Genomic DNA, 22,559 nt, shown 5'->3' on the forward strand with positions numbered 1-22,559 from the left:
AGCTTCCATGGACACACGTATGCATGAAAAGACACTGCATTTGCATGTAGCCACAAACTGGCATCTCGTACAGACAGCGGCTCCATGAACAAGATCTCCTCTGAAACACTCGAACCAAGCCTATGTTTAACTTTCAGTAAGACATTAAGGTTCAAGTATGTCCATTGGCATCTTTATCTTCTCAAATAAATATATATCTCTATGTCGGAGATGAATAAAATCTCTCTCTAATTTTCCCTTTTTTTGTTGGGAAAATCCAACTTAAAGAGGAATGAAAAGCCATGTCAATACTGGGAAAATCTCAGAAACTACTGCAGCAGCACAATGTCAAAGGTCAAACTTAATTCAATGGGGTGAAGCACCCCCGATTCGACAATTTAATCATCCGTTTGTGAATTAAAACCCGGATATTCTGCTAGCACGGCAAAGTAACTTGTCGACCATTCCTAAGCCTCTAACAAAGTCCACATTAAAGTGAGATCAGCGCCGAACGACACCACATGAAAACAGCGGAAAGACTCAAATTTTTGCAAACTTACCAAGTGTCCAGGTGAAATGACGCGTCGGGTCCTGAGTGCTACTTTCCTCCTCTGTGGACCTTTATTCCCCGGTACCCCCTACGTCCCTTGTTCTCCAGATTTGTTGACAATAACTGTGTGTGTGTGTGTGTGTGTGTGTGTAAAGGAGAGAGTAGGATAGAGATGGAGAGAGTTAGACAGGGTGAGAGAGAGTGAAAGAGCGAGGGGGGGGGCTCTGGAGAGAAATGCGTCTGCGGGCACTCTTGTCCTCCAAGCGATGGAGAGAGAGAGAGGGAGAGAGAAAGAGGGAGAGAGAGAGGGAGCCACCGAGGGGTGACAAAGTGAGTCAACATCAGTGTCAAGTTTGAACTTAATGCCAGCGAGAGGAGGAGGGGAGGCCGAGAGAGTGGAGCATAAAGCACAGATAATGGAGAGATAGTGGGTGATAAATAGATGATGGAATTCAATTTTAACCATAAATTGCACATAAATAGAGACTATAATAGGCAGTCAAGTGTACAAGTTTTCCCACAAACAAATGCTCCACAAGACAACTAACATAATAGCAAGTCAATGTTCACACTTGAGAGGACTCGGTTTTATTGATCCTTGTTTTATAAAAGAGATATTTTAAAACTTGAACAAAGCTTCGAAATTCATCTACTATTGTATTGCATTGCTGTGTACGTATTGTAGAATACTGGAGTTGGCAACGGCACACGCAAGCAGATACATTTAAGCCAACAATAAAGGATGAACAGGTATCAATAAAATCTTTAGGAAATAATATTAGACTTATGAAGACACAGTTTTATATTCATATCTGTTTAAGCTGCTAAATTCTTACACATTTTGATCAAAACTAATGGATTTATTAAGGGACATTAGTTGGAATCATGTACCAATATTATACTGCTTATAAACTATGTTATTGATTTTGCCATCAGCTGTTATGTTAAACAAAAATAAAGAAGTGTTTGCATCAGAGCTCATTTGTGTTAAAAAATATATATATTCTCTAGAAAATATGAATTGGTAACATATGTCCTAACATTATATAATAACATTGTTGATATTATTGAGGACTCAATCAATTCGAGATGTGTATGTTAAGGAAAAGATCTCTATATATAATTTGCTGATTAATTCTTGATTAATTTATTGTTTGGTAAACTAAACTTTAGAAGTGTTGAACATTTCCACCATCTTCTCCACTTACTTGCAATCAGCCGAAAGCCTGAAAAAACCAAAACTTTATTTAAAAATAACAAATTATCAAAGGCTGTAAATGTTTGGTACTTTTTTGTGTGAGAATTGCATGTGATGTCCTGTTGATCAACTAGTCGATCATGTCTCATCTCATAGTGTCTTAGCTTATCTTCTTTATCATTTATTGGATACATTGCTAATATGTCTTAATCATAGTGAATGTTGTTGAGGCCTAAAGTGCTGCAGAGACGCTAAATATAAAGTTACCACTAACATGTGAGCACCTGGGTGTTGTTCCCTGACAACAGAGGCATTGTCCTGCTGCTACAGGCCACTGAGCTCAGAGCTATGGGACAATAAACAAAGGCATTGTCCGGCCCCAGAGCGGGTTACAGGAGCACCTTACAGAAACCCTCGGCGATAGACACACAAGGTCTGATGTGAGGCGTGAGTAATGACGCAGGTATGACGGTATGTATGGCCAAGTCAAAGAGTAAGAGCAGAGCAGAACTGGGGTTTAAATTTATCTCTTTGCAGCAGAGGGGAGAGGAGGAAGATGGAAGCAGGGAGAGAGATAGAGAGAGTGAAGAGGAAGTATGTGACTTTGGGGTGGGTGTTGGGGCTTGGGGATGGGGAGGGTGCCAGCTTGTTTTATTTCCGGTTGACAAGACTTTGCGCTCCCTTTCTCTCTGTCGCTCCCTCTCTCTTTCATACTCTGCTATTCTTTCTCCGCTGCCCCCATTGCTCTGTCTCCCCCCCCCACCCCTTCTTTCTCTGTTACTTTCCTCCAAGACGTGCCTCGGAGAGAGGAGAGGACTTGACAAGTTCAAAGGTAAAAAGGAGTAAAAAGAAGCATTAAGATCCTTTTAACTAGGTAAAAGCACTCACAACACATAATACTTCAATATGAGTAAAGGTCCTCAATGGAATTTAAAGGACAACGATAAACATCAAAATGCACTTCAAGTATCAAATGTTAGTAATTTAGCTGAATGACTACATATCAATACATATCATTATTTCATTATTATTTGTGAGGCATAAAAATAATAAGCAGCATTTAAATGTTTATAGCTGGTGGAGCTACTTCAAGCTATGTTGGGTAGCTTCAGCGATGATGATGCTTTATATGTTAACAAAATCAATGTATGTTCTGTGTTTAATATGCGTTTTAACTACATCTGTAAAAATTGCCTCTATAATGTTAAGTGTAGTAGGAATAAAGTAGCAAAATGAATGTCAAAATGAATGTACAAATACCTCTTAAATATGTGTATTTGAGCAAAATGAAGTGGAGTGAGAGAATTAATCTGTGTAGTTAATTAAAAATCTAAACTTATAAACCTTAAAACATGCAATTAACCCCCCCACAAACCCTTAACATCCAACCCCCACTGTTTTAAAGCCTTTGTTTTTCCTTTTTTCAGAAATCATTTTTGCATCTTATTGTGTTCCAGTTGTTGGAATGTAACGTAACCTATGTGATCTCTGTGTGCTGAGTGCAATAACGTGTGAGTGTGTGTGAATGTCGGTGTGTGTTTGTATGTGTGTGTGTGTGTGTGTGTGTGTGTGTGTGTGTGTGTGTGTGTGTGTGTGTGTGTGTGTGTGTGTGTGTGTGTGTGCGCGTGTGTGTGTGTGAGGCGGCGCGTGCTTCACTGCAAAGATTCATGTAGCTCCAGGACACGCTTTTTTTTTTAGTGCATCTTGTTAGTTCATTCCTGTCACCTCTCTCTCTCCCTCTCCCTCGCCATCCCTCGCTTTTTCAGCGCTGAAGGGGGGATGGGGAAGGGGTGGTGGACGGGCCTGGGAGGGGAGGAAAGGGGGGAGGCGGCGGCGGTGGAGGCAGTCACCATGGTTACAATGCCATGACAAATATTCATCAAGTCGTTAAAATAAAAACAAGCTGGAGTGCATTATAATTGCTCTTACTGACTGGATCCTGTAATGCGTTCATATATTATGAGTGAGGGGAGCGGAGTGGAAGGGGCTCGCTCACAAAAAAAGACTACGAACAATAAAAAAAAAAGTTAAAATCTTCCGACTTGCGGGCACACACGTATATGGCACACTCCCACACATTTCAGCTGTGTATAACTTTATGTTTCAATTACCTGTTTATGGAATTCCCTATGAATACTTTCGTGCGTCTCTTTCTCTTTGTCCCTCCATCTCTCGCTCTTCCTCTACTGTTGTGTAGCCCGAGGCGATACTGTGATGTGTCCTCCCTCTGTCCCTCCCTCCCTCTCCCTCTCTCTCTGTCCCTGTCACCTTCAATTGCTCTGTGAAACTAGACACACTGCCTGGGGCAGGGATGCAGGGAGGGAGGGAAGAGAGGAAAAGAGAGAAGGAAAAAGAGAGAAGGAAAAAGGGAGACAGACAGCGTTAGACGGACAGAAGGAATAAACATTTGGTGTCATGCAATAAAAAAAGAGTAACCAAAGCCCTGATGTGTGGCACACTCTCAAAAACAGTCATCTCAGGAACTACGACCACCAGAAAATTTAAAACACTGAAATAATTTAGCTGTTGGAAAGAAAATATAATCAGTTACATATGCACATCTACCAAATTTAGGGCTGTGTTTGACCTTTGACCTGAGTCGTTTTGGGCATAATCCTTCATGCTCCAGGATGCATATTGTGTTTGCTATAACCCAGGTGCTTTATCTTGGAGCCAGTTTTTGTTTGATTATGTTGTTCCTTGGTCAAGGAGCACACAGTACTTCTTGTGTGTACACACACAAAAGGTTCATGCCACAGAGCAGTATAAGCTTGTTCACCTGGTATTAAGGTGAAACTAATAGTCATTTAGAAAAACACATGACCTACATTGGTGCTTATTTTTCTTTTATCCTTATGTAAATATCCAATAACACAGGTTACATCTTTAAATGTCTGAGAAAGCTTTTTTTAAATATGTTTAAAAATAATACTAAACATTATAAATTAGATTATTTTAATATCTACAGCTCAAGTCATAAACATGATAAGCTTGCCAATGTAAAAAACTAAACATTTACCACATGATGTACAAAATATATTACTCGCATATATTCAACAAAAATAAGACATTGCGTCGAGGAGGCCAACTCCTAAACACCAAGTTAAAGCACCAAAACATCAAGATAAGTGGACTAACCGCATGTATATCACTCACCGAGTTCAAGGATTGGTTTGCATGATGAACTGATGAAATGTGAACATGCAAATTCGCTGAGAGTTATAGGATAGTATCATTCACAAGAAAACGGAAAAAGGAAATTTGCTGTCACCAAATCAGGAGCCAAATCTAGTTGGTCTGCGGTTTTGATCGTCAAATGTCATTGGTGCTCAGGTGAATTGGGAGGCGGGACAAGCATTATGATTGGCTGTAGGTGCACAGGTAACCATCTGTTGGTGATCGAGGCGTTCACTCGGAATTGGTTGTTGCAGCGGAATTTAAGCCTGGCACCGTTAAGGGATTTATCGACGGAAAAACGGACGGAAATGTAACTTTTTAAAAGATCTTTTCTGTTCCAGTTTTAAGCCTCAGCAGAGAAAGAAGTGGGAAGTTGAACGTAACGTTATCCAGAGGATAAAAGTTGTTTTCGTCCGAGCTAGTCGGTTCTGCTCCGTTATTTCCTGTAGTGAAATCTGACAAAATGTCGCCTAAATCACAGTTTCGTGCCATTTTTCTGTGCGTAACAGGTGAGTTTGAACCCTCATTTCCCCCTCGATCTCCCCCCTGCTCTCCCCCATTTCTGCTGTTTCTTTGTCCACCTGTTAAACATGCTGTGTGCACTCTTAGCTAATTGAATAGAACTGGGGGGTTTTTTCCCGCTTGGTTAGTAAAAGAAAAACAGCTACTTCGATCAAAGTGAATTTTAAATGTAATTTATGTTTATATATTTAGGTATTTTGGCTTCCTACGCCCAAGAATGTGGACGACCCCCGATAGTGGAGAACAGGATTGTGGGAGGAATGGACGTCATAGATGGTGCTTGGCCGTGGCAGGTGGATATACAGGTAGGTCCCTTGTAATACTCTTCAGCATCAGTTATATGTGGGGTTTACTCTAGGTCTTGTTTATCAAACCTGCTGAGGAAGGGAGTTTGTTTGTGAGTCTGAGGTGACACTCTTTTTCTTCCCCCTCTTCGGCCAGTTCGAGAATAGTCATATCTGTGGAGGCTCCATCATCTCACAGTACTGGGTCCTATCAGCTGCTCACTGTTTCCCCAAGTAAGTAAACTCTCCTCTGACCCACTGACCCACAGCTGAGGATCAATCACATTCTTTGGTGAGCTGTATTGGTTCTTGTAGGTGTTTGATATCATGTTACCTATTCAGTAAGCTTACCTCTCCTAAATTCAAATAACTAATTGATATTTTTTAAAAGTATCACTTATTGCAAGGATGCACACCAGGAAGTCTTGTATCCATCAAAAACGTATTAGTTGTATTGTTAACCAGGAAGTATGTTAGAGAATGTAAACAAATCCTCCCTTCCCCTAAACTGCAGAGAGTAAATTTAAATACCTTTTATGATTTGTGATTGAAAAGCGGACTCCTTTCACTGCTGCACCGCTCGAGCGCCCTTCACCACTTTTTTAAACGGTATTGCGGTATGGGAACAATTCATTTAAAGTTCATGGTATTCGGTATTGAAACGGTAAACCGCCCAGCACTAGGACAATGCAGTTTTTATTTGGTTTTAATAGATGAATGTTTAAGGTCCAACAACATGTTATTAAAGTGAGTGCATGACTTTGTAATTTTATCCTATATTATGGTAAAAATTTCAAGTAGCACCTGCCTGCCATTAGGCCATTAAATACCTTATTGTATTGAATACCATCCGTCCTCTTTCAGTCCCTCAGACTTAAGTGGTTACATCATCTACGTTGGCCGGTACCAGCTGAACGCATTGAACCAGCACGAGTCAACGCACCGTGTGAACCGGCTGGTGATCCCATCCGGGTACACCGAGCCTTACAACGGGAAGGACCTGGTGTTGATGGAGCTCACAAGCCCGGTAACCTGGTCAGATTACGTCCAGCCCATCTGCTTGCCCAACTCTGGCACGCTGTTCCCAGAAGGCATGCGGTGCTTTGTCACCGGTTGGGGAAATATCCGGGATAATGGTAAGGCTTGCAAAATTCATCACCTTATCTTAGCATATGTGAAGATAACCGTAACCGTCAGCAGTTACATCTTTTACAGGCTTCTGACGCATGATTCTCAATGAGAGTTAGTACTAAAATGAGCATTTCCAAATATAAAAACACTCTTATCTAATACACTCACTTTACGGCACTTTTCATTTAGGGGTGTTAGAAAATATTGATACACTTGAGGATAATAAATAGTTTAAAATACAATCAAGATGTCATTTAAATGCAAAAAAATACTAGTAATTAGCATTTATTTTGAACCATACTACTGTAGATGGTAGCAATAATCTTCACCTACTACTTATGTTAAGTAGTTTTTTTTATGGTACTGCTTTTTATTTATATATACATATTTAAACCTTAGACTTTCTACATATTCTGATCTTTGGTGATCCTTCTCATGTTATGAATCAGTTAAGTAGGCCTTAGGTTACATATCAAATGTGTTATCTCTCTCCTCATGTCAGATCATTCTCTTTAAACACATTTCAGAGACATCAATGATAGAGAGGTTATGCTATGAAAATATTAACTAGGATTTGAGGAACCATCTTGTGTTACAATTTTGGATAAACAAGTTAACTGCTTGCCTCATTTAGGATAAACATCAAGAGAGAATGGCTTGGCTTCAGAATTGATGGTGGCATACAATGTGATTGCACTATTGTACAAATCCAATAAACCTTTAGCGTCAGAGATCACATCGTGCCATTTAAGATTCGTACAGTTTAGTTGCAGAAGTTACAAAGTCTCACTCTCCTTTTGTTCTCCACCTTAATTTTGTCCCCGTGTTCCCCTCAGTCCCTCTGCCAGGAGTCGGGACTCTGCAGGAAGTGGAGGTGCCAATCATTTCCCAGAGTTCATGTCAGGAGATGTACGAGACGCACCCGACGGAGCAGGTGGACATCCTGTATGACATGATCTGTGCTGGATACGAGACGGGCGGCAAGGACTCCTGCCAGGTACTGTTGGATCAGCTGTTTGTGATGCTCTGTGTTTACAGTCACACGGACACACTTGTGTGCACGAGCAAAAACAAAACTTGCAGTGAAAAACACGTGTGCTTTCCTGCTAGCATGCATTGTCGTTTTTAAGATCTTCCTTTTGAGAACTTTATTACCTCCCTGAGCTGAATGAGTCTGTGTCTCCTCAGGGCGATTCAGGAGGGCCCCTTGTCTGCAAGATGGTTAATGGGACCTGGGTGCAGGCTGGGGTGGTGAGTTTCGGACTAGGCTGCGCTCAAGAAAACCAGCCAGGTGTTTACGCGAGACTCACCAGTTACTCCAGCTTCATCAGTGACACGGTGCCAGGGATCCGCCTGTATGGCCGAGCTACTCCGATCTGGTGTGGGAGGGCGGCCATGCTGGTCAGCTGTCTGTCCTTTCTACTGATCTGGCTTCAGAGGTAGAACACTTTATCAACTGGATGTCCGGCCAAATGAAGGAGAACACTAATAATATGTCAGATGTCCAAGATTATCGAGAATGGTAGAACTAGAAAACTACCTGACGTGCATATCAAGCCATATTAAACAAGAAATGTAATTTAATCTTAATTTTTTTTTTAAATATGACTGCATTACGAGCTTTGATTAAAAGTAGTTTTGATAAGTTTGTATTTGAAATCAAGAGCTTAATAAATTGTGTGTTCTGTATTTGAAATAAATTGTTAATTTGATTCTTAAAAACAGGTCAGTGTTCTGTTCAACTTCAGATAGCTGAGTTTGGAACTGCTTTACAAACATTGTGTTTATGGATCAAAGGTTTATTCATGCTCTTTTTAAAGCTGTCGATCCTTTTTATATGGACCTCTTATACACTCTTCAGTGCTGATGCGTTGCCTTCCAAACATTTTGAACAAATATCCCCATCATATTTCAGGAGACACAAATTAAATATCCATAAGCAGAGGCAGGTGTTGACACTTCTTTATTAGAAAGAGAGCGCAGCATGTCATTATGGTAAAAAAAAGACTACTTGGTAGTGCCTGTTAAAAAAAAAAAAAAAGCTAGCTTTTAAATTAATTTGTATAAGTCTTCAGTCAAGATTTTCATACTTTAAAAAATCAAACATTCACTCAAATAAAAGTGTTCTCTGTTAAAGTCCAGACAAGGAACGTCAGGCATCAGGGGGAATGGTATCAGAGAGGATCATTGGAGAGCCGAGTTGCAACTCCTGTTGCAGCGATTCCAGATCAGCTGGCGTCATGCGGTGCACCTCGCTCCAGTCAGAGAGCAGGGAGGCTGAGAGGGGGGCCGAGTCGTAACTGGGGGAGGAGCAGGAAATATAGAAAGCATTTGAGTGGTTTTTCTCTTGTTTTTATCATACTCATTTAAATAACACATTGAAAACAGCAAAGAAATGTACATTGTTAAGGGACAGTGCAAATAAAAGGCAAAAATGAAGTGAGTAGATTTATTCAAAACATATTAAATAAAGAGACAGGCGCACGAAGAAGAAGAAAAATGAATAGGCGCATTAGAAAAACTAAGTGATTATATCAAATTAGCAGCCAGTTATAAAATAAAAGGGAGTATATGAGTGTTTTTAATGAGGAAGAATGGGGCTATTTTGAAGGTCATTTTTTTTGGGTGAATTTGTAGAAATTAAGCATAAAGCTTCTATTTTATTTTGTATAACCATCATGACACATTAGATTAGTTTGTGAAAGCAATACTAGAAACCGGGCTCACAATGGTTGAGACCTTACCTGTCCCGATCACAGTGTTGCAGGTCTGTGAGAGACTGGTTGAGAAGGTCATCCAGGTCAAAACCCACGCCGTACCCGGCCCCGCTGCCTTTAGGGGTGACGGAGAACACCGGGGGTAAAACATCCTCCACCTGACAGGAGAAAAATAGGAAACGATGGGTCAACTGAACTTCCTGAAGATCAGCTCAAGGCAAGCAGAAGATATGTGTGACATTTAAGCGTGGTATACATGTACACAATAGAATATTTTACCTGGGACTTTGAGAGCTGCAGAGTTACTGTATGGATGTCAGGGGCTACAGAGGGCCCTTGCTGTCCAGTATCTGTGAATCCTAAACTGGGATGAGGCTGTGAGGGGACCCCTAAAGCCCCACAGAGAGGGTTTGCAGTCGGTGTCCTTGATTTTTCTCCTACAGAGTTACACAGCTTCTCCATCGGACCAGCGGTTATAGTCGAGGCGTTCGGGTGGGAGTTGAGGTTATTCTGGCGTCTGATATCAACATTCCCATTTGTCTCTCTGCTGGTTAATGTCTGAGCTTTAGCCAAAAAACTCTCCAGGGGAAGCAGTTGCGTCTGAGGTTGAGGGTCAGGCTGGGTTTGAATCTGAGGTTGGAGAAAGCTCGACGGTGGAGGCTGCAGTCTCCTGTTTGGTTGTGGTTGTTGTGGCGGCCTCGTCTCTAGATGCTGGCCGTTCCAATTCCCAAAACAGCTGAAACCACTTTGTCCGTTGCGCTCGCTGTGAGGTTTGAGCGTGTTGTTCTTAACAAAGCCACTAGTGACCGACATTATATCCATCCCTCCGCTTACAGCAACGTCACCTTCCACTGAAGGTTTCCTCTGGCTCATGGAGAAATGTAGGGATGTTTGCTGGGTGCTGGGAGGCTGAAACACGCCCGGCTGGTTAGGTTTAACTTGTGAAAGTAATTGTTTAATAGCCTCCTTGCCTGTTTTATTGTTCAGGGCTGCTTGAGTTTGATCACTGATGGCCGCACCCCTGTGGGAGATCACATTACAGTCCTTATTCTTGGCTCCGTCGTGATTAGGAGTGTAAGATTTCTCATTGCGTTTGTCCATCATCTTTGTCCAACGTTGCAAAAGGCTTTTATCGTCGTCACTCAGCAGAACCCCACCCAGCGAGTCCCCCTGCCTTCCCTCTCTTCTCTCCTTTTCCTTTGTTTTCCTCTCCCTCTCTCGTGCTCGTTCCTGCCTCTTTCTTCTTTTCTCCTCTCTCTCCCGTTGACGCTCCTGAGCTGTGACAGGCCGACGCAGATCTGGAACTGAAGACAGGGAGGATGATACACCTCCTCCTGCGGCAACGTCGAGGCCCAGCGTAGAGGTACCTCCATCTGCAGTGAAGATGGAAAATAATGTTAAAGGACATCTAAAGAGAGCCAAGTCGATGATGTACGAAGATATGGAAAACAACAAACTTACCACCCCTGGCTTTATTTCTGAGAGCTGATTTCAATAAAGCCGCTTTAAGAGCAGCTTTAGTATCCTCTGAAATGGCTCCTTCTTTTCTGGTTCCCTCTCCGCCACCTGGAGGAGGCCTGGCATTCTTAGACAGTGACTGTGAAAGGGTCTGAGACAGAGACTTGGCCTGTACCACGGAGAGACTTAGGGAAGGCACAGTGGTGGGTAGGGGTGTCATGGTTTGTGCTGGTGTTGCAGGAATAGATGTGGGAGCCTGGGTCATGGACTGGTTCTGTGCTGGCTGACTCAGAGGAGCCTGACTTCCTGTTAGCTGCTCTTGCACCTCACTGTCTCTCATTGTTTCTGAAGGAGCATCCTGACCAGACACCGGTGTTGTTAAATCTATAGTTTCAGGCTGACCACTGTCTGAGTTGGCACTTGGCATGTCCACATCAACTGGGCCACTCTCGCTTTTAGAAAGTAGAGGCAAATGATGTGTCAAATGAGGAGGGGCGACTTCTAAAAGGGACCCAGTTGTAAATGTGAGGTTCCCTTTTGCTGGTGTGTGATCTTGTTGCTGTTGAGATTCCACTTCTCTCATTTGCTGTTGTTGAATCTGTGCTGCTTGTGGGTGTTGTGCCATTGGAACCAGTGTTGATTTGTTTAGGTTAACAGTTGAGGGCTGAGCATTACACTGGTTGCTGCTTTGTGCTGCTGCTCTGACGTTTGCCCTTGCCAAGGGCCTGAACTGCAGTCTTTGACGGCAGCCCTGTTTGTTTTGATGAAAGTCCTGGATTTCCATCAGAATGGCCTCTTTAATTTGTTCCCTGTTCATCTGAAGCTTGTCAAATTCAAAGTCAAATGCTGGCACGCATATTGGCTCATCATCAGGGTCGTGGTACTTTGACAGGTAAGGATGCTCTAGCGCTTGCGTCACACTGATTCTCTCACGAGGGTCAAAGCGCAACATGTTAACCAGCAGGTCCAAAGCCTCCGGTTCAGCTTGTGGGTACAGTTTGACCAAAGGAACAGCAGACCGTGATGGAAGACTCTGGACATAGGAGCGTACCCTGTCAGCTCTAATAGTACTTATCAACCCCTCAGGAGGAGTGCCTAACACACCCAAAATGAGAGTGAGCTGGTGGACATAGTGCTTCCCAGGAAAAAGCTGCTTGCGGCCCAACATTTCCGCAAAGATGCAACCCACAGACCACATGTCAATGGCCAGGCTGTAGTGATTCAGAGACAGCAGGAGTTCAGGAGCACGGTACCATCGAGTTGCCACATATTCAGTCATGAAGGAATGAGACTCCTCGGGGTGAGAACTGAGACCCCTCGCCATGCCGAAGTCCCCAATCTTTAGCTCACAGTTCTCGTTCACCAACAGGTTGGAGGGTTTGAGGTCGCGATGGATGACGTTGGCAGAGTGCACGTATTTTAGGCCGCGGAGGAGCTGGTACAGGAAGTAGCGTGTGTGCTCTGAGGTGAGCGTCTGGGAAGAGTGTATGATCTGGTGCAGGTCACTCTCCATAAGGTCCAGCACCACGTACCTACACACAGTGGAAATGTAAAAAGTTAAATATGTACGAGATTTATAAAGCTATAAAGTATCTCTTTATAAACATAACAATCTATAACTATAACATTATCTCAGTTACAAAACTTACTCAATCAAGTTTACACATACATAATTGTGTTAAACATATAATTATATTTTAAGGTTTTAATCTGTTGTGCCTCATTTGATCAATTTCCAAAATGCATATTTTAGGACCACATTTTTGTAATTACATTTGAAGATTTGGGATATTGATCATCATCACAGAATGCTTAAAATGGGGGGGGGGGAGGAACATTGTGCACATGTTATTTGCTACTATGGAAGTAAAGAATACTTACACAGACTTGAAGGCAGAGTGAGGAAGGTTAGGCTGCAGGATGTCTTTGATGGCGATGATGTTGTCATGTTTGAAGTGCTTGAGAATCTTCAGCTCTCGCAGTGTGCGTTTAGCATTTGTCAGCACTTCAAAAGCATTGGAGATCTTCTTTATTGCCACCTGCTGGCCTGTGAAATGTAAAAAAAAAAGCCCCAATGAATACAACAGTTTGAATGACAATATTAACTGATAATAGTGTTCAACATCAAGCATTGTAGTTCACACAGAATAAATGTATTCTTCATAAAATCAGTCCTACCATTGTCCCTTCTCCTGGCAGATGAAACGACGCCATAGGCCCCTGTGCCGATGGTTTCTATGACCTCATACTCCTCTCCAACGTCAAACTTCACGTCCAGAGAGTGTGCTTTAAGCAAAGCCAGGTTTTTAGCTGCTGTGCTGGTGTCTGCAGGGTTTCCTGTTGCCTCGACATTACCCTGGTTCTGGTTTTCTCTGCTTTTGTCAGTGGCCATTCTTTCCGGTGACATGGCCACATTCAGTCCATTTTTTTCTTCTCCTCCCTCCTTAGTTGACATGTTCCTGAAAAGATTCAAGCATGGTTATTTTTCTTATATAGATTACATTACGGCAAATGTTTGCAAAAATCACAGAAGATAATCAAACTAAAGTTCAAAGCTTCACTACATTATATCAGACCGATTTCATCAGTTTGTCATAAAAAATATTAAATAGTTCAGCCCTACTCAAATGTACATACTGGAGTTCTTTGCAAGTGATTGTAAACTAAATATGTTTATGTTTTGATGTAACAAAGGAATAGAATTAATAGATAATCATTAATAGCAGCAATAAATAGGTGTCGCATTTATGAGAATAATAAACTCCTGCATTTACACATGCAATCTTACAAAACAATATATCAGCATAACCTGAGGGTGGGGAAATTGTGATTATAACACATCCTTGGTTAGACAATGAGACAAAAACGAGAGCCACAGATGTGAATCAAACAGGTAATATTCAGTATCTTTAATCTAATTTAATAGTATATAGGTTTAAAGGCAAATGTACTATATAGGTACATGGGAAAGGGTTGTTTGCTGCTATATAATTGTTTCTGTATGTGTTTATAAAACCTTTGACCCAAATATTGTCCTCTCTGCCAGAGCTCCGGGCCCCTAGGAGCCACATCAGGACTCTTTATCAAAAGGTCAGTCAGTGGTCATTTAGGTACAGTAGTATAAACAGTTTAACAGATACCACCCATTGGATTAAGATAATGATTTTGCACTTTAGTCACAATATGGACTTAACATAGGTATTGTTTGCGGCCAAAGTGAAACAACACGCTGACCAACAACTTCTTATCCATTAGGCCTGGGTGTCAGTTCAAACCTGTAGCTCTGTCAAAAGAAGGATTAAGGTTATAGCTGGAGTATGATTACAAATACATAGGCAGAGAACAATTCTACAAAGTGCTGTCTTCAAGGAAACGCTACTTCTTGTACTACAGATAGGTTCAAATAAACTAATTAGCCTACATGATAAAGACGCAGCCTTACCCACTTTTTGACGCAGGGGCGTAGGCTAACGTTACCTGAAGCTGAGGCTTTCTGTGAACGTAAACCGTTAAACAATACGTTTCTCGGTTTATATTACCAAAATGGAACAAAATAAAAACGTGTTTCAAAGTGAAGGACTGGACTCTCACCTTGTGGACCACCCACAACATCTGTAATTGTGTTTTTAATCCCGTAGTAGAACGGCTATCTCTTGTTTTTGTCTGCCGCTTCCTCGTACAGTTCCTTGTTGGGGTTTGAGTGACATCCCGCCGACCAACGACGTTGGATGCAGCCTAAGGATTGTCCAATAGGAGCAGAGAACGTGTGGGAGGCGGGACATCACCGCGGACAGTAAGGTCTCTGTTTTCTCGGTGGTGGTGGTGACGCTGTTTCCAGGATACAATGATTTTTGGAGGGGCCATATTGGGTCAAATGTACCTGCATTTAAACCTTGTTGAATGAATACTGGACTTAATTAACAACTAGTGAAGTACAACAATACATACCACCACTACTACCTTTACAATTACTAATCACTTTACTGATAAAAGGTCAATAACTACCCTAATTGCTATTACTTGGAGCCTATGATTGATGAATAGACAGAAGAAAGGGGAGATAGAAACAAGGGAGAAAAAAGCTTTGTATACAAAGAAAAAAGTTGTCGGAAGTCTGCGTAAATGAATTATACACAGTAATGGCTTGTAAGCAGTCAAAGTGTAGCCCACATGTATTATTTGATTATTTGCACTTGTTGAAAGTGTGTACTTTCAACCCTGATTTGACATCTCTATATCCTCTTTACTTTAGAAATCAAGATTCAAAGTAGCCGCTGTGTTACACTTGTCCATCACATTAAATAGCCTATGTGTGTATCTTGGCATAGCTGCAACTTTATTTAGTAGATTGGTCATGTAAACATATGTTAATACATAATGTATTAACATTTTAACTAATAATAAGGTTGACATAGGACCCAACGACAAAACAGGCCAAACATATTGGGTATTAATCCGGGGGCCTCTTTTTATTTATAATACTTTAGTGGTGCAGGAATGTTAATAAAGTAATTAAAATGAGTTGTATCTCAAACAACTACATTAAACATGTCATATTTGTTCAGTTGTATAATATAATGTATTATTTTATTTTTTTTAAATGTAATGCAGGCCGGCTACTTTAAATTGATTTTGGTGTATGTTAAACACTTTTAATACTTTTCCAGCAGTGATTTCCTAAAGGCCAAACAGACTGAAGTCCACAGTAAATACACAGTAAACATTCCTCTGGCTGGTTCAACATCTGTACCCGGCTGTCCAATCAGAGGCCATGACAAAAACCACCGGACCAATCAAAAGAGAGAACTCGGTTTTTCAACACGTCTCTTCCTAGAAGGACAATCTTAGTGAAGTTTGGAAGGAAACCGGAGCGGATTCTGGAGTTGTTTAATTAAAGCGAAACTTATCCTGAAACAAACATGGCATTGCCGAAATGGGAGAGAAAGGCGCGGGTATTTCTTTGCGTGTTCGGTTTGTTTTTGTCTGTTTATGCGCTTCACGTCGAGCTGTCCCGAGAAAGTGACCCAGATTACAGAGCGATGTGCGACCTGGGGGAGTCTGTGAGCTGCTCCAAGGTTTTCACCTCCAGGTATGTTTGTTATTTAGCATTTATTTGCTCATAGCTGCTTAGTTGTGCATAATCCCTATACAACGACTTTTCTTTAGAGACCATTGAATGCATTTTTTATTTTATCGTGTTAAAGCTGCAGGTCTAGCCCACTACATTGCCACGTGTTAAAATCCTTTAACTGCTGTAAACCCTTTAAATCAGATACTGCTCTCCATAAGGCCAATACCAAGTGGATATTGATCTTTTTACATTATTTTTTTTATTCAGTAACTTTAATGTCTGATTGTTTTACAGGAGTAACAACCATTGCAGGCTATCTATTTACTTTGTTTTCAATATGATGTCCTTGTTTTGACTGTCCCTTTTTCTTTTTTGGCAGATGGGGACGTGGTTTTGGTTTGGTCCAGTTTTTTGTTGCTGCAGATAGCCCTCTGAACCAGCCCAACAGTGTGCTTGGCATCATATTTTACACTCTGCAGATGGGCCTGGGTTAGTATGTCATTATCCCCTGCAAATTACAGTGCAGTTTTTAGTATTATGCTAAATACTGTATGTAACATTCAGAATGTTAGTCAACCATAGCTGTGCCTACATTTCAGCATTTCCGACATATTTTTGGGAAATGCTTAACCCCTCGTTTTGTTTATTGCAGGACTGTCTCTGACCAAAAAAGCAGCAATGTTGTTGGTCTTCGCCTCCTGGCTGTCTGTGGCTGGCTCTCTCTACCTTGCATCTATTCTCGCCTTTGTTCTGGGGGATTTCTGCATGGTCTGCGTGTCAACATATATTGTTAACTTTGCGTTGCTCTTCACCAACATCAAACGCAGAAGAGCAATTGAAGGAGTGAAGGAAAAGGCTGGATAAAATGGGATACTTGTGAAATTCTACACCTTTTTTATGTGATGGCTGATGCCCCACTGGATCTGAAAGCATATTCTCTTCCACAGTACTTCTGCATGACTTTTTAGAGAAACAGGACTGGATATGCATAATTGAAAATGTATAAGATGATTTTGAGTACAGAAACCTGCAAGAGCTGCTGTCATTTTTGTATGTTCATATGAATTTGTGATGGCAAATACACATTTTTGCACACTAACTCTTGTCTCCTGTGATTAAAGCCTGGCTTGTGAAGAACTTTAAAATCCTTAAAGTTGGAATACATTACATTAGTCCACAGTCTAAAATACTAGGTGGTCAAACAGTCAAGAGACATGCAGTTACTCAGTCTAGCCAGGAGATAGAGCCACAAAGCATAACATACTCGTGAATGTAGAGGTAAAATGTTACTTGGGAAGACAGAAACCACAGTATTCACATTGGGTGGTCTTTAGAAAATAAAATGGCTAACTGCTAGCTTATCAGGTATGCCTTTTTAGTTTCGGTTTCCAGGATGTGTTGTTTGGAAGGTGAATTTTCTTAGGAAAAGGATCTCACAAACATGAAAGCAGCAGGCCAATGTGATAAAATCAGGCCTTCTGTGCAGAGCAAACTAAGCTCATGTTGGCTACCCCAACTGACAGGGGAATGGGGAATCTGAAAATGTAAAATTGTTTACTTCACAGTCAATGTTAGTTAACACAAATGCACATCCTATTCAGCAAGTTTAAATGAGTACTGCTGCTATGGATATTTTTGGATACATTGATTGGCATTAATCAGAGGTGGTAGTACTTAGATCCTGTACTAATGTAGAAGTAACAGAGTTTCAAGTAAAAGTCCTGCAATCAAAATGTGACTCAAGTAAAATTAGAAAAAGTATTGGCGATTAAATATACTTAAAGTACCAAAAATAAAAGTACTCATTATGCAGATTGGCACATTTCAGAATAATATATATTATATGTTTTGTTTATAAGTGTGATGTAAACTTCTCAAGCAATGGAGACGAAACTCAGAGAGACACAGGAGAGCTGGAACTCGATGGCAAACACTGATGGTTTATTTGACGTTACGGTCGGAGAAATTGAAAAGACGTTTGCTATAGCCAAGAGTTGACGCAGTGCTTGCCAAATCAACTCTGAAGAACTCTTCTGCTGTTTGAGGTTTTAACTAGTGTGTAATCAACATTTCTCATCTGCAAGATTTAACAAATATGGACGCTGAATCTACGTAAAGCTGTCGACCATAGAAAAGAATGTCCGCCAGGGAGCCTACATTCCAGATAAGAAGGGCTTCTAGACGTCCCTGAAAGACTGGCAATACCAAGGAGCCCAGGCTGCCCCTCCTTAAGGGAGATAACAGCACCCGAAGGCTGTTAGCCGATGCCATGGGAAAAGAAACTGTGAATGAGAAAATAATGAACTGCATCAACGGTTACCTACCTAAGCCCAAAATTCCCTAGCAATAAGAATTAATGAAGTGTTATCAAAGTTGGTAAAGCAGCAGCTAGTTTTCCATGACTTTGTATACTGCATGGAAGCTTGTGAATTTACTCCAGGTGTAACTAAAGGCTTATTTAAGTCTTGGTTTATCTTTCACATCATTAATCCACATTTGAAAAGTATTTAAAGGTAAATAAATGTATTGGAGTACACGATTTACCTCTGAATTGTAGTGTAGAACGACAAACTAGCAAAAAGTTTAAAAAACTTGAGTAAAGTACAAGCACCTCAAATTAAGTAAATGTACTTAGTTACTTTACAGCATGGCATTCATTTAATTGTGGCACAGAATCTGTCAGAATCAGAATCTGTATCCAGCCAAACTATAGGACTTCATTCCTGCTGCCACAGGCCACTCTCTGTGATCTTCATCAAACCTCTGATAAAGAAACAATTAAGACAAATGCCATTTTCCACTTGTCCATTGTCTACTCAATCACTGACTTGAGAACTGCACACAATGTCCTACACAACCTTGTTCAACTAAACGACAAAGCCTAGACCAATAGAAACAACACAAAAGAAAGTGTCAATGCTTTACAAAAGGGTAGAAAGGAGACCGTGTGTTTCACAATTCAGTGCTGTTTCAGAAGCGTTGTTTGCGTTCTTCCTTATGGTTGATTGAGTTTGGACAGACTGCGCCACTCACTCATTTTCCTGTTTTCGTTGCCTGCTACCTCAACCCTGACACCACACACGGTTTCTCTTTTCCCTGAAATAGCTACCTTCCTCATAAGGTAGCTATCAACAAAACAGCATTTATTCTTAAAAGCCAGTGAATTGTTCAGTTGTATTCTTTATTCCCTTATTACTTTGACAACACACCACTATGAATAATGTTATACACATCTTATTTGTTGTAAAACAACAGCACATTTTATCTGAACTTATTGTGATTTTGGTAACATCTGGTGGTTGGATGGATGGATGGATGGATGGATGGATAGATGGATAGATGGATAGATGGATAGATAGATAGATAGATAGATAGATAGATAGATAGATAGATGGATGGATAGATGGATGGATAGATGGATAGATAGATAGATAGATAGATAGATAGATAGATAGATAGATAGATGGATAGATGGATAGATGGATAGATGGATGGATAGATGGATAGATGGATAGATATATGGATAGATGGATGGATGGATCAATAGCAGAGTTTAAATGCTTTTGCTGTAAATTATTTTAGTAACTTTTGTATCCTAACATGGCTGTGGGCGTACAGTAAGACAGTTCTTTAATATTAGGCAGGTACACTTCCTGCTGTGTTGTTTTGAAATGTTACAGAACTGCATTTGAAAGGGTTGTTTTCCTTACTTCCATAATGCATATTTGCACCTAAAGGCTTGAGTGAAAATGATGGATGAAGTGTAAAGGTTGCAGAGCTAACATGAATGTATATGTACCTGTGTAGTATTGTTGTTCCCACGTACGCCATGTCATCAACTTGTCAGCAAGAGTTGTTCATAACTTTGGTCGAGGTCTTTACCTTTTGTCGAGATTATTTTTCTTGTATTTCTATTGAAAGACAAGTAAAGTTGTTTTAAGTGATGAGTTATACTCAAGGTGTTGACGGAAATGTTTTTCTTTAAACTTTGGATGAAGAATTTCTTCATGATTGGTTTTGAGATGACAGAGCTGCGACTGATCCACGGATATTGCCTAACCAACCCAATATCAGTTTTTTTTCAATTATGATAAATTATGCCATCGTTTTTTGGTAAGGTTGAGAATAGACTAGATTGATTGATAGAGAGAAAAAAGGTCAATTTGGATAATTGATCCGTTGTGAATATGGAAAAATGGAAAAATGCTGTTTACACTGCTCGTATCTGTTTTGTATCTAATTATATTAATATAAGATTTAGGCAGACAAAAAAAATACATTTAAAGACATCGGCTTTGAGAAATTGGGATTGACATTTTTCACTTTTTTCTGACATTTAATGAACAAATGGATTTAATGGATCAGTCGAGAAAATTATTTAGCAGTTTAATCGACTGTGAAAATAATCCTTAGCTGCAGCCATACTTTGGGGTACTGAGCAACTATACTTTATCAAAGCATACAGCAATTATTGCAGCTGACGTCATACCATATATCATGCCTGTACGTTTGTTAGTCATGCTATCATATTCAATTTTCTAACTTTTAAAAAAATCTGTAGATACAGTGGGGCAAAAAAGTATTTAGTCAGCCACCAATTGTGCAAGTTCTCCTATTTAAAAAGATGAGAGAGGCCTGTAATTTTTATCATAGGTACACTTCAACTATGAGAGACAGAATGGGGGAAACAATCCAGGAAATCACATTGTAGGATTTTTAAAGAATTAATTGGTAAATTCCTCGGTAAAATAAGTATTTGGTCACCTACAAACAAGCAAGATTTCTGGCTCTCACAGACCTGTAACTTCTTCTTTAAGAGGCTCCTCTGTCCTCCACTCGTTACCTGTATTAATGGCACCTTTTTGAACTCGTTATCAGTATAAAACACACCTGTCCATAACCTCAAACAGTCATACTCCAAACTCCACTATGGCCAAGACCAAAGAGCTGTCAAAGGAGACCAGAGACAAAATTGTAGACCTGCACCAGGCTGGGAAAACTCAATTTGCAATAGGTAAGCAGCTTGGTGTGAAGAAATCAACTGTGGGAGCAATTATTAGAAAATGGAAGACATACAAGACCACTGCTAATCTCCCTCGATCTGGGGCTCCACGCAAGATCTCACCCCGTGGGGTCAAAATGATCACAAGAACGGTGAGCAAAAATCCCAGAACCACACGGGGGGACCTAGTGAATGACCTGCAGAGAGCTGGGACCAAAGTAACAGAGGCTACCATCAGTAACACACTACGCCGCCAGGGACTTAAATCCTGCAGTTCCAGACGTGTCCCCCTGCTTAAGCCAGTACATGTCCAGGCCCGTCTGAAGTTTGCTAGAGGGCATTTGGATGATCCAGAAGAGGATTGGGAGAATGTCATATGGTCAGATGAAACCAAAATAGAACTTTTTGGTAAAAACTCAACTCGTCGTGTTTGGAGGAGAAAGAATGCAGAGTTGCATCCAAAGAACACCATACCTACTGTGAAGCATGGGGGTGGAAACATCATGCTTTGGGGCTGTTTTTCTGCAAAGGGACCAGGACGACTGATCCGTGTAAAGGAAAGAATGAATGGGGCCATCTATCGTGAGATTTTGAGTGAAAACCTCCTTCCATCAGCAAGGGCACTGAAGATGAAGCGTGGCTGGGTCTTTCAGCATGACAATGATCCCAAACACACCGCCAGGGCAACGAAGGAGTGGCTTCGTAAGAAGCATTTCAAGGTCCTGGAGTGGCCTAGCCAGTCTCCAGATCTCAACCCCATAGAAAATCTTTGGAGGGAGTTGAAAGTCCGTGTTGCCCAGCGAGAGCCCCAAAACATCACTGCTTTAGAGGAGATCTGCATGGAGGAATGGGCCAAAATACCAGCAACAGTGTGTGGAAACCTTGTGAAGACTTACAGAAAACGTTTGACCTCTGTCATTGCCAACAAAGGGTATATAACAAAGTATTGAGAGGAACTTTTGTTATTGACCAAATACTTATTTTCCACAATCATTTGAAAATAAATTCTTTAAAAATCCTACAATGTGATTTTCTGGATTTTTTTTTCTCATTCTGTCTCTCATAGTTGAGGTATACCTATGATAAAAATACAGGCCTCTCTCATCTTTTTAAATGGGAGAACTTGCACAATTGGTGGCTGACTAAATACTTTTTTGCCCCACTGTATATGCTTTTTAACCTTTGGCATTTAAGTGTGACGAGTAACCTTTATACTAAGTCACGTCACATTAGCAGGACAATAGCTAGTCTGTAAGACAGTAGTTTCCAAACAAGGATGCGATTTGTCTGTAACATACCATTTCTATCTTTAAGTTGGCCTAGGTGATGAAATACATAATGCAAACAATGAACAATGAACAGACAGTTTGGTCACATCTTGTAAGAATGTTCCACTGCTGTCAATTTTTCAACTACTGTACGAGACATGTTCAGTATGTACACTCTCTGTGATGGAAAAAGTTTAATTAA

General features: G+C 40.8%; 4 protein-coding genes across 10 annotated transcripts in view; 2 read left to right on the top strand and 2 right to left on the bottom strand.

The window, feature by feature from the left end:
* Nucleotides 1-4,975, bottom strand: part of mmp25b (matrix metallopeptidase 25b) — a 27,792-nt gene extending 22,817 nt beyond the window's left edge. Inside the window, exons 1-2 of one of the 7 annotated variants that reach the window (XM_063893883.1) lie at nt 4,884-4,906; nt 540-652 (exon numbers count right to left, since the gene is read on the bottom strand). The gene's annotated coding sequence lies outside the window, so the exon portion shown is untranslated. Of the gene's footprint in view, nt 1-539; nt 2,470-3,838; nt 4,373-4,883 lie in introns of those variants that run through there. The other 6 variants (XM_063893881.1, XM_063893882.1, XM_063893887.1 and 3 more) reach the window with 6 other exon arrangements.
* A 143-nt stretch (nt 4,976-5,118) lies between these two features.
* On the top strand, nt 5,119-8,563 carry zgc:92313 (uncharacterized protein LOC436869 homolog). The gene is made up of 6 exons (XM_063893879.1): nt 5,119-5,413; nt 5,619-5,731; nt 5,868-5,944; nt 6,575-6,846; nt 7,678-7,838; nt 8,030-8,563. The coding sequence occupies exons 1-6, from the start codon at nt 5,368-5,370 to the stop codon at nt 8,282-8,284; spliced, it is 924 nt and encodes a 307-aa protein (XP_063749949.1). The 5' UTR covers nt 5,119-5,367; the 3' UTR covers nt 8,285-8,563.
* Nucleotides 8,564-8,788: 225 nt separating this feature from the next.
* mapk7 (mitogen-activated protein kinase 7) lies at nt 8,789-14,716 on the bottom strand. The gene is made up of 7 exons (XM_063893874.1): nt 14,608-14,716; nt 13,195-13,475; nt 12,898-13,063; nt 11,020-12,548; nt 9,838-10,931; nt 9,586-9,716; nt 8,789-9,141 (listed from the first exon to the last, which is right to left on the bottom strand). Exons 2-7 carry the CDS (start codon nt 13,469-13,471, stop codon nt 8,994-8,996), a joined length of 3,345 nt encoding a protein of 1,114 aa, XP_063749944.1. The 5' UTR covers nt 13,472-13,475; nt 14,608-14,716; the 3' UTR covers nt 8,789-8,993.
* A 1,105-nt stretch (nt 14,717-15,821) lies between these two features.
* On the top strand, nt 15,822-17,186 carry vkorc1 (vitamin K epoxide reductase complex, subunit 1). Its single transcript, XM_063893888.1, has 3 exons — nt 15,822-16,105; nt 16,467-16,576; nt 16,740-17,186. The coding sequence occupies exons 1-3, from the start codon at nt 15,936-15,938 to the stop codon at nt 16,949-16,951; spliced, it is 492 nt and encodes a 163-aa protein (XP_063749958.1). The 5' UTR covers nt 15,822-15,935; the 3' UTR covers nt 16,952-17,186.
* The last annotated feature ends 5,373 nt before the right edge of the window (nt 17,187-22,559 follow it).

The sequence above is a fragment of the Eleginops maclovinus genome, chromosome 10, assembly GCF_036324505.1.
Source record: "Eleginops maclovinus isolate JMC-PN-2008 ecotype Puerto Natales chromosome 10, JC_Emac_rtc_rv5, whole genome shotgun sequence".
Lineage (NCBI taxonomy): Eukaryota > Metazoa > Chordata > Actinopteri > Perciformes > Eleginopidae > Eleginops > Eleginops maclovinus.

What these genes read in the sequence shown, in the direction of transcription:
- zgc:92313 (XM_063893879.1), top strand. Translation starts at nt 5,368, where the DNA reads ATGTCGCCTAAATCACAGTTTCGTGCCATTTTTCTGTGCGTAACAG. An exon ending in GCTGCTCACTGTTTCCCCAA is followed by an intron (nt 5,945 to 6,574) that starts GTAAGTAAACTC and finishes GTCCTCTTTCAG; the next exon opens with TCCCTCAGACTTAAGTGGTT. An exon ending in GCGGCAAGGACTCCTGCCAG is followed by an intron (nt 7,839 to 8,029) that starts GTACTGTTGGAT and finishes GTGTCTCCTCAG; the next exon opens with GGCGATTCAGGAGGGCCCCT.
- mapk7 (XM_063893874.1), bottom strand. Translation starts at nt 13,471, where the DNA reads ATGTCAACTAAGGAGGGAGGAGAAGAAAAAAATGGACTGAATGTGGCC. An exon ending in TGCCAGGAGAAGGGACAATG is followed by an intron (nt 13,064 to 13,194) that starts GTAGGACTGATT and finishes TACATTTCACAG; the next exon opens with GCCAGCAGGTGGCAATAAAG. An exon ending in TGCAGCTCTCAAAGTCCCAG is followed by an intron (nt 9,717 to 9,837) that starts GTAAAATATTCT and finishes TTCTCCTGTCAG; the next exon opens with GTGGAGGATGTTTTACCCCC.
- vkorc1 (XM_063893888.1), top strand. Translation starts at nt 15,936, where the DNA reads ATGGCATTGCCGAAATGGGAGAGAAAGGCGCGGGTATTTCTTTGCGTG. An exon ending in TCCAAGGTTTTCACCTCCAG is followed by an intron (nt 16,106 to 16,466) that starts GTATGTTTGTTA and finishes CTTTTTTGGCAG; the next exon opens with ATGGGGACGTGGTTTTGGTT. An exon ending in CACTCTGCAGATGGGCCTGG is followed by an intron (nt 16,577 to 16,739) that starts GTTAGTATGTCA and finishes TGTTTATTGCAG; the next exon opens with GACTGTCTCTGACCAAAAAA.